The following is a 13,692-nucleotide window of genomic DNA, read 5'->3' on the forward strand; positions in this document are numbered from 1 at the left end:
ACAACCTCCTTTCAGAGGTAATACATCTTTTGTTGATATTATTTTTTTACTTAAAAATAGAAAGCTAAATTGAATTAATGCACTTTCTTCTCCAAGTTCCCGTATATGCACATAGAAACACAGCACCTGCACTTGGCAATTCCTTTGATTTTGCTCTCCCTTCAGTTCTGTGTATTCTTTTCTCTCTTATTCCTGCCCCTCAGAGCTCAGAAATGTTTGTATCAAGGTATTATTCCTGGGCAGGAGTTCCAAGGCTATGATACTGCTGTTGTTAATGGCGTGCCAGAGAAGAAATGCCGAGCTGGGGAAGAAGCACAGTAAGGACTTGATTGAACTCCCATAGGGCTTCCATTGAAGATTCTCATTATCTTGTACAGACTTTTGTTCATCTTGTGCTGTGTTGTAGCCCTAGTGACTGCAGGGTAGAAAGTCAGCTGCTTCTCTTCTGTGCTTGGTGTGTAGAATCAAAAATGTGACACTTACGCATTTGCTATTCAGAAAAAAAAAAAAAGTAAAAAGAAAACCTTTGCCAATTTAAAGTTTTTATGAGCGAAATAATAAGAATTCATGAAAACATGAACAAGAGCACTTGTTTCCAGTCAGAAAAATTGAAGGAAAATCATTAAATGGGTTTTATGCTAAAGAATGGAGCAGTCTTGAAACCACAGTTTGTCATACGCGTGTTAGCATATGTGAAGCAGTAATTCCACTGATTCTCCATCTTCATGGAGATATACAGAGCTCAGATAATCTTCTTCAATAATTTGGACACTTTACGTGTGTGTTAGAGGAAATTCTGTCTCTCTTCCTGATGAAAGCACAGCCTGAAGCTGCAGCCCGGCGAGATGGCACTGTTGGTATGCTCTGTGGCTGGCGAGGGAGCGGCTCTCCCTGCAGACACCCGGGTGCGGATGCGTTAATGATGCCCGGGCGTTAATGACGGTCGGGCGTTAATGATCCCTGGCCGGGCCGCGTTAATTGGGGCGCCCCGGGAGCGGCCCCGCGCCAAGGCTGGGCCGGCGGCGCCCCCTGCCGGCCGCACCGGGAATGGCAGTGGGAATGGCACCAGGAGCGGCACCGGGAATGGCACTGGGAATGGCACCAGGAGCAGCACCGGGAATGGCACCGGGAATGGCACCTGGAGGAGCACCGGGAATGACACCAGGAGTGGCACCGGGAATGGCACCGGGAGCGGCACCGGGAATAGCAATAGGAGCAGCACCGGGAATGGTGCTGGGAATGGCGCCAGGAGCGGCACCGGGAATGGCACTGGGAATGGCACTGGGAATGGCACCAGGAGCGGCACCGGGAATGGCACTGAGAATGACACCGGGACTTGCCGTGCCATGCCTGCCCAAAGCTCCTGGGTGGCAACCTGGCATCCCTGAGATGTGGTTCAAAGAGCTCTGAGATGATGGGCAGTCTTCCCAGCCACTTCCAGTGTACGTTGGGTCAGGCCCACAAAAGTTTGAGACTTCACGGAATTTAGGACTAGGTCTAAGTACATAAAACCCTGTTTTTTCCAAGGATTTTAAAATATTTTGTTTTGGGTCAGTTGCCATATAAAGGCAAAAAATGTATATAAATGTCTATATTATATGTAGTATATATACATTTTGCATATGTAATATAAATAATGTCTATACAAATGTATACAAAGTGTATATAACAAAAATCCATTATAAATACTAGATTGGCAAATCTGCAGTAAAATATTCTTTGTCTGTTTGGTCAGATTTCATACAGTTATGTGTAGCTCTAATTTTTGACCACTGATACGTTTTCCCTCCCAGAAATATATCAATAAAACCAGCTCTTCTGTTTTCATTTTTATGTTCTGTGTAGTCATGTTCCAGTCACAGTAGTGAGTCTGCAGAATATTGTAGCTTAGATGGATGCAGTAGTCCTCCTTATTAATCAAGACTAATTTATTTTTATGTAGTTTATTTAGAATTATGTTTTTAATACATTCTTTCTTTCTTTCAAAATTTAGGTGGAGAACAGACCAAAGTATTATGGAAGAGAGTAAGTGTTTTTCTCTTTTAACTCTCTGTTTAGTATATTCAAAAGTTGTTACACTATAACTAAGAAAAAAGGCACAAGGGAGGTCTAATAAAATATTTTATTTTACCTTTAACTGGGAACCACATACAGTGAAAGCCTAACAATATAGCTGTGTTACAGTCCATTGCTGCTGGTCACAATCCTTGGATTATGCTGTTGTGTGAGCCTGCATGTTTATTTTACTTCTCTCAGGAGAGTTTTGAGCAAAAAACATTGTCTGGGGTATTCCTTCCTTTTATTTTAGTAGTTGTTTAAACGTGCTAGTGGCTCTGCACTGGCCTGGCAAGGGGAGAAGCAGCTTGTCTCTCTCTCACTGCCTTTTTGTGTATGTTCCCATGCTTTCACCACCCTACTGAGTTGTGGATGTGTATACTGCTGCTTGTGTAGCTGCTGCTCTCCCTGCTAAAGTTACCATGTCCAAGATACCCAAAGAAGAGCAGTATTTTGCTTTGAAGAAAAATACCAAACCACCAGAGTGTAATTCCTTTGGGCTCAGTGCCATTTTTGCCAATAAATAACTAGGAAGGGGCTGTGTTGTGCATTAGCATGGAGATCTAGGCAGGTGAAAGGGAAAGGCACAGCCACTGCAGCAGCCACCCAGCCTTGGCATTTGGCCTTTGCTGGAGTAATATGCTGAGACCCCAGCCCTTGTCACTAGCTGAATTACTTAGATCCCATGTTCTATTTTTCATTCCATCCCAGACACACCGCATATGTTTAATGATCCTTCTCTACCACCAGAAACCTCAAGAATTAGTAGCTTTGCCCTTAATTACAGAAGTTTCATTTTTTAAATATCACCTTTGCCAATGAGGAATTCAGATCTAGCCACTAGAGTACAACAGAGCTGAAGACATCACACTTCCTGCAGCAGGACTTGTAAAACCATTGCTGCAGCCTCTTATCCAGGAACGTGCCTGGGTTTGTGGGGTAGCAGGGCTGACAGGAACTGTAAGATGTCATCTTGGTTAACCTGCCCAGGCAAGATCACCCTAGTTATTATCATTCTGAAGGGAGATTTCAGAAGTACTGAGACAGTCCTATAAAAGCAGCTGACTCAGTACTCAGAAGTACTTGGAAAGAGAAAGAGCAATTTCTAGGGAAACTGAAAAAGCCATCATTACATTACTGTATAAACCTGTGATGTGGCTGCACTTCAGGTAGTGCACATATTTCTGGTCCCTCTCTACTCTTTACTCCTCCACCCTTCTCTCAAAGGTTATGGGAGAAGAGAAAGGTGCTGCCAGGGGCAGCAATGGTGGAGTGAAGGGATGCAGCCCCTGCCACGGGAGGTCACCTCAGTGGTGCCCAAGAAGGGAACATGCACGGTACCTCTTTCAAGTTCACTGCCAGAGGCAGCTGCAGAGGCCAAAAGCACCGAGATCTAAAAGGGTTTACAAGTGAGATTCTCAAATATGTGAAGGGTAAGGTCACAAGTGATCAGACACAATTGTGTCTAAAGCAGTGATGGATAGGCAGGGATGAGAAGTGAAAGAAATATGTCACTGCATCCTGAACTCTTTCTGTAAGCATTTCTTGTCAGCTGCTGTCAGCAGCAGGCATTAGTTCAGGGGATCTTGTACCCAAGCTCTTTTCATGCTCTTATAAAAATGTACTAAAAATATCCATAAGAAAGACCAGTGCTTACCACTCATGGTTAAAGAAATGTCACAGGTGTCCCAAACATCACATCCAACTGATTTCTTAATTAATCACAGATATTTTGTCCTAATATATCTGCTGTATTTTGTGGGGAATACCTTATGCTTATTATTTTTTACTAAAATTATGAATTGCCCTGAGTTTACTGGTTAAAATCATGTTTCATGTAAGTCATTTAGAGGATGTTTTCCCTCACCTGTACAGAGAGAAAAGATTAATCAATTCACATTACCTTTAACATAAAGTCACACTGGAAAGGTCATCTAAACCTAATATTTTCAACATGTATTAGTTGTGAAAAGACGACGTAAAGAGAACGGAACAATTGCATTTGCATCCAACGTGTTTTTCTTCTCTTTCACTGCCAAGCCAGAGGCAGTGTTAGGAATGTGCCACTTCATATGTATTGTCAGAAAAGAGAAAATGCTGAAGGCCAGTACATTTTAGTGCCTTTTTTTAGACAGCAGCAAAAATAGAAACTCTCAAAACCTCTGAAGAGACCCTCAGAGACTTATCAGCTAGCAAAATGTGCGTAGGAGTTAAGACTCAAACTGCTGTCAAGACTGAATTTGTACTTATGGAGAGATCACTGCTAAATATTGGTTTTCATAAGGTTAATTGTGCATCCTAGGCCCTCTTTCTTTCTTAAAATAGCAATGACAAAAGAATCAGAGAAGTATTGCTTTTTTCCAGCCCTGAATGAGGAGCTCCTTGACATGAAGAAAACAATGTTTTTCTCAAGACTTCTCTGTACCTTCTTCTACTTTAATGTATGCAGAATAGAATTTCGAATAATTGTTTCCATTTTTGTCTCTGTTTTCCTTACAAATTTGAGGAAGCAATATAATATTAAAATGAAGCAAATTGATTATCAGAAGACCTATGATTTTAATTATACTTAAATATTTATGTATATAAATACCTACCTTTAAATAACTACATATTAAAATGCAATAATTCATTTTTTTAAGTGCCTTTTTGCCTAGTTTTCAATTCTGTTGTAAGGCCACTAGAAAGGAAACAAGGAGACTGGTAAAAGAGAAAAGTTGTGAAAAGACTGGGCATTTACAGAAAATAATTTTTGGTTGCAGCTGAATTTATCCTGGCTGAAAGAGAATTACAGTATAATTTTTGTGTCTGTGCTGAACTTGTCCAGGCCAGGTGACCATCCTGCTCCTTGGACGCTACCCTGATGGCTTAGACCATGGTGCTCGAGAGTGCTGGAGTTTTCAGATGTTTTCTGGGGTGGAGAAGGGTGTTTTTCTGGTTGGATTATTCTGTAAGTCACTGCAATATCTCCCCTCAGGTTTCACGGGATCATTTCTCGGGAGCAAGCAGATGAAATACTTGCTGGTGTAGAAGGAGCGTATATTCTTAGAGAAAGCCAGCGGCAACCCGGCTGCTACACCCTTGCTCTCAGGTAAATGCTGGTTTAATAGAGGCCTATGGTTCCAATGTAAATGTGCTTAATGGAGGGGATTATATTGGTCCCTAAAACACTGTGTGACACCAGAGTGCTTTTACACCCTCTTCTCAGCAGTTTGACCATCACAGTACTGCAGCAACCCAGTCTCTCCTTCAGCACCTGCCTAGGAAGTCCTTTTTCAAAAGCAGTGCCCATTTTCAGGTTTTTTTTTTTTTTTACATAGAGTTAAGTTTTGTAAAGATGAATCTTGTCCTCCAAGACTCTATAAAAGATGGGAGTGAATACAGAAATACAGAATAGGAATGCATCCCAGTAGAGGACACAGCCAGGCTGTCCTTTGAGCTCAGTGTTGTGTACAAACATCAACAACTATCTGTGATAATAACCCCAAATAAAGCTGGAAAATCATGACATCCAGAAGCTGAAAACTGGCACTTTTCTTCCCCAGCAGGAGCTCAAGTTTTTTGTAGGAATACATTGTGAATCATTGGATGCTGCTGCTCAAAGCAGAAGTCTGCTATTCAACTGAACAAAAAATGCAGGGGGAGCCCAAGCTCCAAACTCACTGCCCCTCACAGGTGCCTTTCCTGCCTTAGCTGTGTCATTCAAAACCTGCCCACTCAGGTCTTAAAGACACTGTGTATTACGAAGAGAACAAGATATTCAGTTAGATGAAACAAACTCCTTGACAATATTTTGCAATTTTTATAGCATTATTATTCTTGTGAGATATACACAAACTACAAGTCTGCATTTTTACCCTTCTGCTAGTAAGACAGAAAGAAAAATCCTTTGAGGAGTTAGCCCAAGTAGCTGTGATACAGTGCTGAAATCATGCTTAGAATTTGTATTGATGTGCAGATGGTAAAGCTGGAAAAGCTGGTGAGTCATGCCAACTAAAAAGTGGTGTAAATTAAAATCAATTTGTGTCAGCTGAAAAAGAACAAACACGTTTTTTTTTTAGTTTTGGAGGAGATTTCAAAATGAAGAATAAAAAAAATAATAAAGTATAAGAATTATGGCAAAATGCCTATTGTTTTGATGAAACAACATGTTTTCTAACTCCATCTGGATAATTATTTGTAGAATCAAAAACTGAATTTAATTATAAATTGGGATTTTATATGAAAAATCTGGGTGAAACATAAAAGGCTTAAACCATGTGATTTGAAGTCCCAACAAAATTTGCAGACATGCAGTTTTGATGCAATGTAAGGACCATTTAACTCAATAGTGTATCTTTGAATGCTTTAATCAGTGATGGGATTCCAACCTGTGTCACAAACGGAATGTGCTACTACAGCACCTGGATTATTAAAACACTTAAAAAATTCCAGTGGGTTACACCTGCTGTAAATAGGGCTAGAGTTTTCCTACAGAACTTTGTATATTTAATTCGGCCCTGAATTAGGAGCTTGGCCTCCCTGGCTTCCTGACAGAGCCTGATTCAGACCCTTAAGATTTTGATTACTTGGTAGATGTCCATCTCTTCATTTACTGTAAATATGCCCATATGTGGTTAAGCACCTGCTTTCTGCATCTCAAAAATGCTTCATGATGGAAGAGCCTTCACTGAATTCTCTCTTTCTTTCTTCTCTCCCTCTTTTATTTTCTGGTTTTTGCAGATTTGGTAATCAGACCTTAAACTACAGATTGTTCTACGATGGGAAGCACTTCGTTGGGGAGAAGAGATTTGAATCAATCCATGATCTGGTTACAGATGGCTTGATAACATTGTACATAGAAACAAAGGCTTCTGAGTATATTTCCAAAATGACAACAAACCCCATATATGAGCACATTGGATATGCCACTTTGCTTAGAGAAAAAGTGTCCCGGAGGCTGAGCAGAACAAAAAATGAATCAAGAAAAGCAAGTGTAACAAGTGAAGAAAATACTCCTGTTGAAAAGGTAAGTATTCTGTTTAAAATTTTTTTAATTAATAGCAGTCTTTCTATCAAACCTGAGAAGAAAAAGTTTTCTCAGAGGACCTGTTTCTATTTTCCTGTACTTTAATAAGTATTGCTATCCCCCTGCAAAGTTAATATGACCTTGGGTCCCAACTAATGTTTGACTGGAGCTTATGATAAAAACTTTCTAGTAAGTACCAAATGTAAATGCTTTCACCATGGAAATATATGGGTATATACCATTTACCTTAGGAGCTGCATCTCAGTTGGTCACAGGTTATATTTATCCATGCATATATTCAAGCATTTTCCACAGCAGGGTTATGAATCCCGTTCCCACCGACCCTTCACCACAGCTCAAGTTTGTTATCTTTCTGCACGGGGTTGAAAGCTCCTCTTCTCTGACAAGCCTTTGGTGGATGGGTCTCAAATTGGGATACTGTGTGTATTCTTTCCTTCTCATGGATCTGAAATTGGGATGTTGCCTGTTTGCCTCCATTTCTTCTCGCTCTTCTCATTTGAAGTGGGCTTTGCTTGATCTCCTTCTCTTATGCGCTCGTATCCCAAAACGTTGTATGGACTAGGACTTACATGATGATAAACTGAGAATTTTGTGCAGTTAGCAGCCATCTGAAGATTTAAAATTAGAAATTATTTTACATATGAGAAACAGCCTTGTAAGCAGTGACATGTGGATATTTTCATTTCCCAGGTGGTATGGCAGCAAGAGCTGTCAAACAAAACTTTGTTTTTGAGTCTGGTCCTTGAGCTGAATTGACTTACTGACATTTGTTAAGCATACTTCTGCAGAGTGACTTGATTTTAGTGTTCAGTGTGCTGGCCAGCTAGTTGGGAACTAGAGCCAGTTTTTATTTGGAAAGCAGTGAGTGAATTTCCTGTCATATAGTCATGGCGAGTATAGAAGAGATCAACTTTTTTATATTTATCCTCGTGTCTCGAGGGCATTTCTCGCAGGATCATCCATTGGGTTCACGTATCCCCATTGGCTGATTATTTACTGGTTTGGATTTCTCAGTAATAATAATTGCTTGAGTAACTGACCTGACATGTAAACCTATTCATCCTCTATAACAAATCAATTCCATTGACAATGACATTTTTTAGGGAAGGCATACTGATGCAGGGAAAGCCTTTGGAGAAGGGCATAACAAGTCCTCCATTCACATTTTATTTCAAAATAAATCCACTGGTGATGGCAGTTTTTGGTTCAGTTGAATGGTGTTGTAATACCCAAAAGGAATAAATGCCATTGAGATACTCGTTCAGTAGATTTCTGTGATTGGACACTGGGTGATTTTAAATGCTATGACAGCCATAAAAAAGGAAATTTTTACTTTATTTGAGGCACAATAAGAAGTAGACACAGTGCACTGTGACAGATTTTTTGGTGTAGGTGTTTCTGTGTAAGTAAGGGAATGGTCCAGAGGGTGGTCTGGAACTGGGTCATTACTGGGATGATTGCAAATATTATTGCATGCATGTATTGTAATAAAGCAATCATGGCAATAGAAAACCATGCTACATTCTCTAGGAAATCAGAAGAATTTGATCTGTACAAGGAAAAGTACAGTTTCAAAATTGTGTTTAGTTTTACTTACAGTCTTTGCAGTTTAGGAGCAAGACTTCTGATATTCTCCAAGTGTTCTCAAAGGCTTTAGAGGGGTTTGCTCTAGTACCAAATATTCCATAACAGATTATGTTTTGTGTTGTGCTTGCCATCCTTCAGGTTGGGCAGTTTTAAGTAGGCATTGCAAAAACCCTTTTAGACCAGCAGAAGGCAAAACATTGTGGAAGGGATCCCTGGCCTCTCGCCTTCACCACTACCTTTTTATTGATGTATGGTTTTCTGCAGCTACACAATAGGTGACACTAGCAAACAACTCCAGATTAAAACTGACTCAGCCAGGAGAAAAAAATAAGTGAATTTTCTGCCACATCTGCTACCTGATCTACTTCATATGAATAGAAATGCAGCACAAGACTCTTCCCTGTTAATAGCTCAAAAAACTATTTTATTGGCTTAATGTGAGAAAGCGCTGCATTCTTAGTTCCAAGTAACTGTGCTTAAAAAATGTTTGGAGTTGATGTAATGCACTGGCAATAGTGAAAACACACCTCTGGACCTCATCAATGATTGTGTTAGGTCCTCTTTTGTATTGCTGCTGAATGAGATGTGTTTAGAGGATTATTTGTCTCTGAGGTGTTTCTAATGTGAAAGACAGGTCCTTGGCCTACAAGGACTTGTGCTCATCTAGATTTCTGTACGTGCAGGCAGGAGCAGCCTGCAAGGCTGGGCTCTGTGGCTGTGCTGTCGTGTAAAAATAGCTGGCTTCAGCTAAGCAACTACACTGTTGGAACCCTCTCTGCCTTCCTCCCACAGAGGGGAAAAGCAGAAGGAGGAAGAGCAGCTGTTTCTAACATATTTTACTTGCCAGGAGGAATAGGAGCAATCACAGCTATAAGAGGAGTGGGCCTAAATAGACAAGGGCATCTGCTCAGGCTGAAGACCTGGTGTAGCAGCTGAAGCCTGGATATTGATGATTAGGACTCCCAGTGGGCTTCTCTACCAGTAGCAGTAGTTTTCCATCATCTCATGCAAATCTGTGGGGGAAAAAAAGGATTACATCAACTAAAATATTATCAACTTTAAAAAAAAGCTCACAGAAGTCTGTATGATGAAGCTTACCATGGCTGCTTTTGATTCAAATGCTCCTGGGGGAAGTCATGAGAGGTTTGGTAGCAGAGACTCATCGGTAATCTTCCACTTTCTTACTCACAGTAGCCTCAGATAAAATATGGACTGGGCATTGGAATAAACTGGTGAATTATCAAGCCATTGTCAGTACTAACAAATGAGGATAAAACAGGGATAAAAAGAATTTCATATTTGTTTTTATAGAAACTTTAGAAATCCTCTAAAATAGAAGAATATTACAGGAAAGTGGTAGTTCAGTGAGAGTTCTATCAGACATTTTATCACCCACTTCAGTAACTCCAGTAAATTTCAGAAACTAAGATAATGAATATTCAGTATGGCATTTTTCTGCAAAGTAAATTCTTTGCTGATTGTGTGAAAAATCATTCATGTTTTTTTTCCTCTGGCCAGCCGAACAGGCAAAATAATAAAAAATAAGATTATTGGGCTGTTTCATTTGAAAATGCTGTCTAGAGTGTTTTGAATGATCCAGAAATGATGGGGGGAAGCCAGACATGCAGGACAGAAATTTCCATTATTTCTCAAGAGGAGGATGAGAATTCAGTGCTCCAAGGTTAAGCACCATCACTCTCTTCTAAGAAATTAGGCTCTTTACAAGTGAGATTTTGTTTCATACTGAAGCTAATTCCAGAGTGAAAAAGTGCAGCTGAAGGCATTCATCTCCTCCGTGGGTTTGTTAACACCGTCCAGGGCGTCTGTCTGTTCTGTCACCTCCCAGGATGGCAGCAGGGGTTATTCAGTGTCGCCCCAGTGCCACCCTTCCGTGGGGTGGGTTGGCAGAGGGGGGCCACCAAGGCACAGGCTGGCAGGAGAAGCCAGCACTCGGATGAGATGCCTTGGTACTGCCTGGGGTTCTTGTCTGTTCCCATAATGATAATTTCTTTGAGGTTGTAATTAGTGGAGTCATGCCCATTCCAGAAGGGGATGTGATAATTGGGCTGGATTAAGCTGTTGTTGTTCGTGCTTTTTTTATCCAACATTTTTTTATATCAGGCCTAAGAAAAATTTATGCTCTAAGATACTTAATGCTGGTGTTTCATCCAAAAGTTATTCCTGTCTGATTTTGAAGAGGTGCTTGATTTGGGGACACAAATTCCAAATTTAAGCCTGAATAATGTAACAGATCTTTAATCTGAAAGGAACTGCAATGATTTTTAGGAATGAAGTGTTGTGAGAGGAACAGCATGCTGCAGATTCTTTCTTAGCAGGGCAGGCAATTGTCATTTTAATGGGATCCAGGTTCAACAAGGATTTTGGATAGAGTTTTTTATGCCAGAAAATTTGGTGATCACATGTTGTCTGTTTAGAGTTGTGATTTAAGCTTGGGAAAGTTGTGATCACCTGCTTTATGTTTGCTCTGCTTATGGAACGCTGTACTTGGGGCAAATGAACACATACCAGAGAATGTAGGGCAGATAAGTACCTGGTACTGGTGCAGCCTGTAATTAATTACCAGTAGTTCAAGTTAATGGTGAATGTAGGAGAAATGTAACCTGCTGTAAGCAATTAATCTTCACATATAGGAGTGAAAAAAATTGCAGTAATCTGTCAGTAAAATATGTATTTCTGAAACATTTATTGCTATTGCATTTCCCTGCAAATGCTATCCTTACTGAGTCAGCAGTCTTTGTGCCACAGACAGGGAGAAAATAATACCCCTTTCTAATCCCACCTCAGCAAGTGTAATTTGGAAAATATATTTGAAGAATTGAAAATGGGAGGTAAATGCAAGCTGTAGTTTCATTAATGCTCTGATCAGGTAAAAGCTGTCCCAGTTGCTGATGGAGAAGCCATCCTGGTTCCCTGCTCTTGCAGTTCCCATCCCATTCCTGCAACCACCCTGTCCCTGGGTGAGACCTGGATGCTGTGACACGGTGCCCTGTGTCAGACAAAGGCTGCGCCCCACAACTTGTTTCTTTGCTGTGCTGGTCTGATGAGAAGAGCAGGCTGGAGTTAAAGAAAACCCTTGGCAGCATTTGAGCTTAAAGTGTTTGCAAAAAGAATGATCTTAATCTATCTGAAAGAGGACAAACTGTTGTAAGTGCAGTAAAGATTAAGGAAGGCTTTTTCCCGTGCCAGGTCTCTGCTTGCTTGGGTCATGGCAAAGCTCCCATCACCTTCTCTCCTGGTCGGATCTGGCTCAGTCGGTTCAAACATACCGGTTGTACATGAAATATGAGTTTGCTTGCAGCCTGGGCTGCACTGCTTGTTCCCTCTCTGGCTCCAAGTACATGCCAGAAGCAGCATGAGGCATTTAGCAGTGATGGCCTGTACAGAGCAGGGCAGAGTTTGAGCTAAACCAAGAGCGAGCTGTTCGCGCTTAACAGCGGGACAGTGCAGAAAACTCTGTGTTGCTGTTTGACATGGCAACCTCTCTGTATCTGTTTGGGTGGAACTCATCACTAGACATTGAAGTGCAAATGACAGAGCCCACAGTTAATATTGCAGCTAGAACTAAAGAGCTGAAATGATTCGCATATTATGAAGTCTGGGATGCTGTAGATTTCTGTGGCAGAAAATAGCACACAAGTAAAAGACAGATAAGAAAGCTATTCCTATTAAGGCAAAGGTGACAGAAAAGGAAGAATAACTTTGCTAGAAGTTGATATTGCTGTCCTCATTAGTCATGCTGCTCACACACAGTTTCCCATAGAAGAAAATGCAAGACTTCCAGGAAGAACTATTTTCCAACATCCCTTAACTGGAGATGTAATCTGGTTATAGAACTAAATTTTTAAGGGCATTGCTGTTTTTCTTACATCAAAATTGTACAAGAGGCAGTCAATTTTAAGACAACCTATGATTTGGTTCAATTTTTGTAGATATTTGACACTTTTCAATTGTTATTCACACCTCATCCCTTTCTCAAGGCTTTTTAGCCTCATCTTGCAGCTCCATTTTTGTCTCTTTATTGAATTTTCTACAGGTACTGCTATTAGCCAACAATAAAGAAATCTTTTCAGTCTTTCATTTATTCATTATTCTTCCCATTCTGCAGCTCCTCTAAACCTCTAATGATCCTATTACAGGTTTCTAGACAGTGTTTAATTCTCTGCTGGGATGTCTATCCAGATGTTGAGCATTTCCTTCCACAGGAGGGCTGCAGGGTACATCTGCCCCAGCAGCAGATCCTGGGGTTAAGAAGGTAGGGAGCACAAGCATCTGTTCCTGCAGGCTCTGGGCTGGAAAGGCACTGATAATTTGATGTGGTGTATTTTACATTGCCCTCAACTCCCTTGTTTTTGCAGCATGCTTGGCCAGAAAAAATTAAAGTGCTCAGTTCTACATGGATGTTAACAGCCCACCATTGTCTTTTATTAGTGGTTACAGTCACATTCCTGTATGCATGGCCACAGAATTCACAAGGGACTTCTCCCTGGCAGAACTGATTTTTCTCAGAAGATGCTCAGACAGCACACTGATAAAAAGCAACATAAATCCTGTACACAAAGGTGGCCTTTATCTGCAGGGTTAAGTAATACATGCAGTGATAAAAGGTGTGTGGCATTTTTGCTGCTAGAAGCAACAAACTAATACATCAAAATGACTTTGGGAGTAATGAATTCCTTTCATCAGTCACTCAGGCTTGTCCTGCAAGAGTAACATTCTACACACAGGTTACCACACGTGCGTACTTAATTGTAGCGTGCCTTGACACGGGTACTTAACTACATAGCTGACTCTCTTTAAATAACTGTTAGCAATTCAGGAGTGATTCCATCCAGAATACTCGTTGGTATTATAGCACAGCAAGGAGGAGTTTATATCAATACAGTAGGTCTACCAGCATATATTTTTTAATAATTTTTTATTTCAAATTACAAACAGCATCATACCAAAATTATATTCAGCTGATAATTTTCTTTTGCCCTTCAGTGTTGGCATTCTTTTGT

At 40.6% G+C, this 13,692-nt stretch overlaps 1 protein-coding gene across 1 annotated transcript in view; it reads left to right on the plus strand.

Moving 5' to 3' along the window:
• CHN2 (chimerin 2) overlaps positions 1-13,692 on the plus strand; it is a 158,284-nt gene that overhangs the window by 86,861 nt on the left and 57,731 nt on the right. Inside the window, exons 4-6 of the mRNA XM_063153720.1 lie at positions 1,994-2,025; positions 5,033-5,146; positions 6,778-7,063. Coding sequence (XP_063009790.1) covers positions 1,994-2,025; positions 5,033-5,146; positions 6,778-7,063 — 432 coding nt within the window. The remainder of the gene's footprint in view (positions 1-1,993; positions 2,026-5,032; positions 5,147-6,777; positions 7,064-13,692) is intronic.

The sequence above is a fragment of the Melospiza melodia genome, chromosome 1 (genome assembly GCF_035770615.1).
Source record: "Melospiza melodia melodia isolate bMelMel2 chromosome 1, bMelMel2.pri, whole genome shotgun sequence".
Taxonomy (NCBI): Eukaryota; Metazoa; Chordata; class Aves; order Passeriformes; family Passerellidae; genus Melospiza; species Melospiza melodia.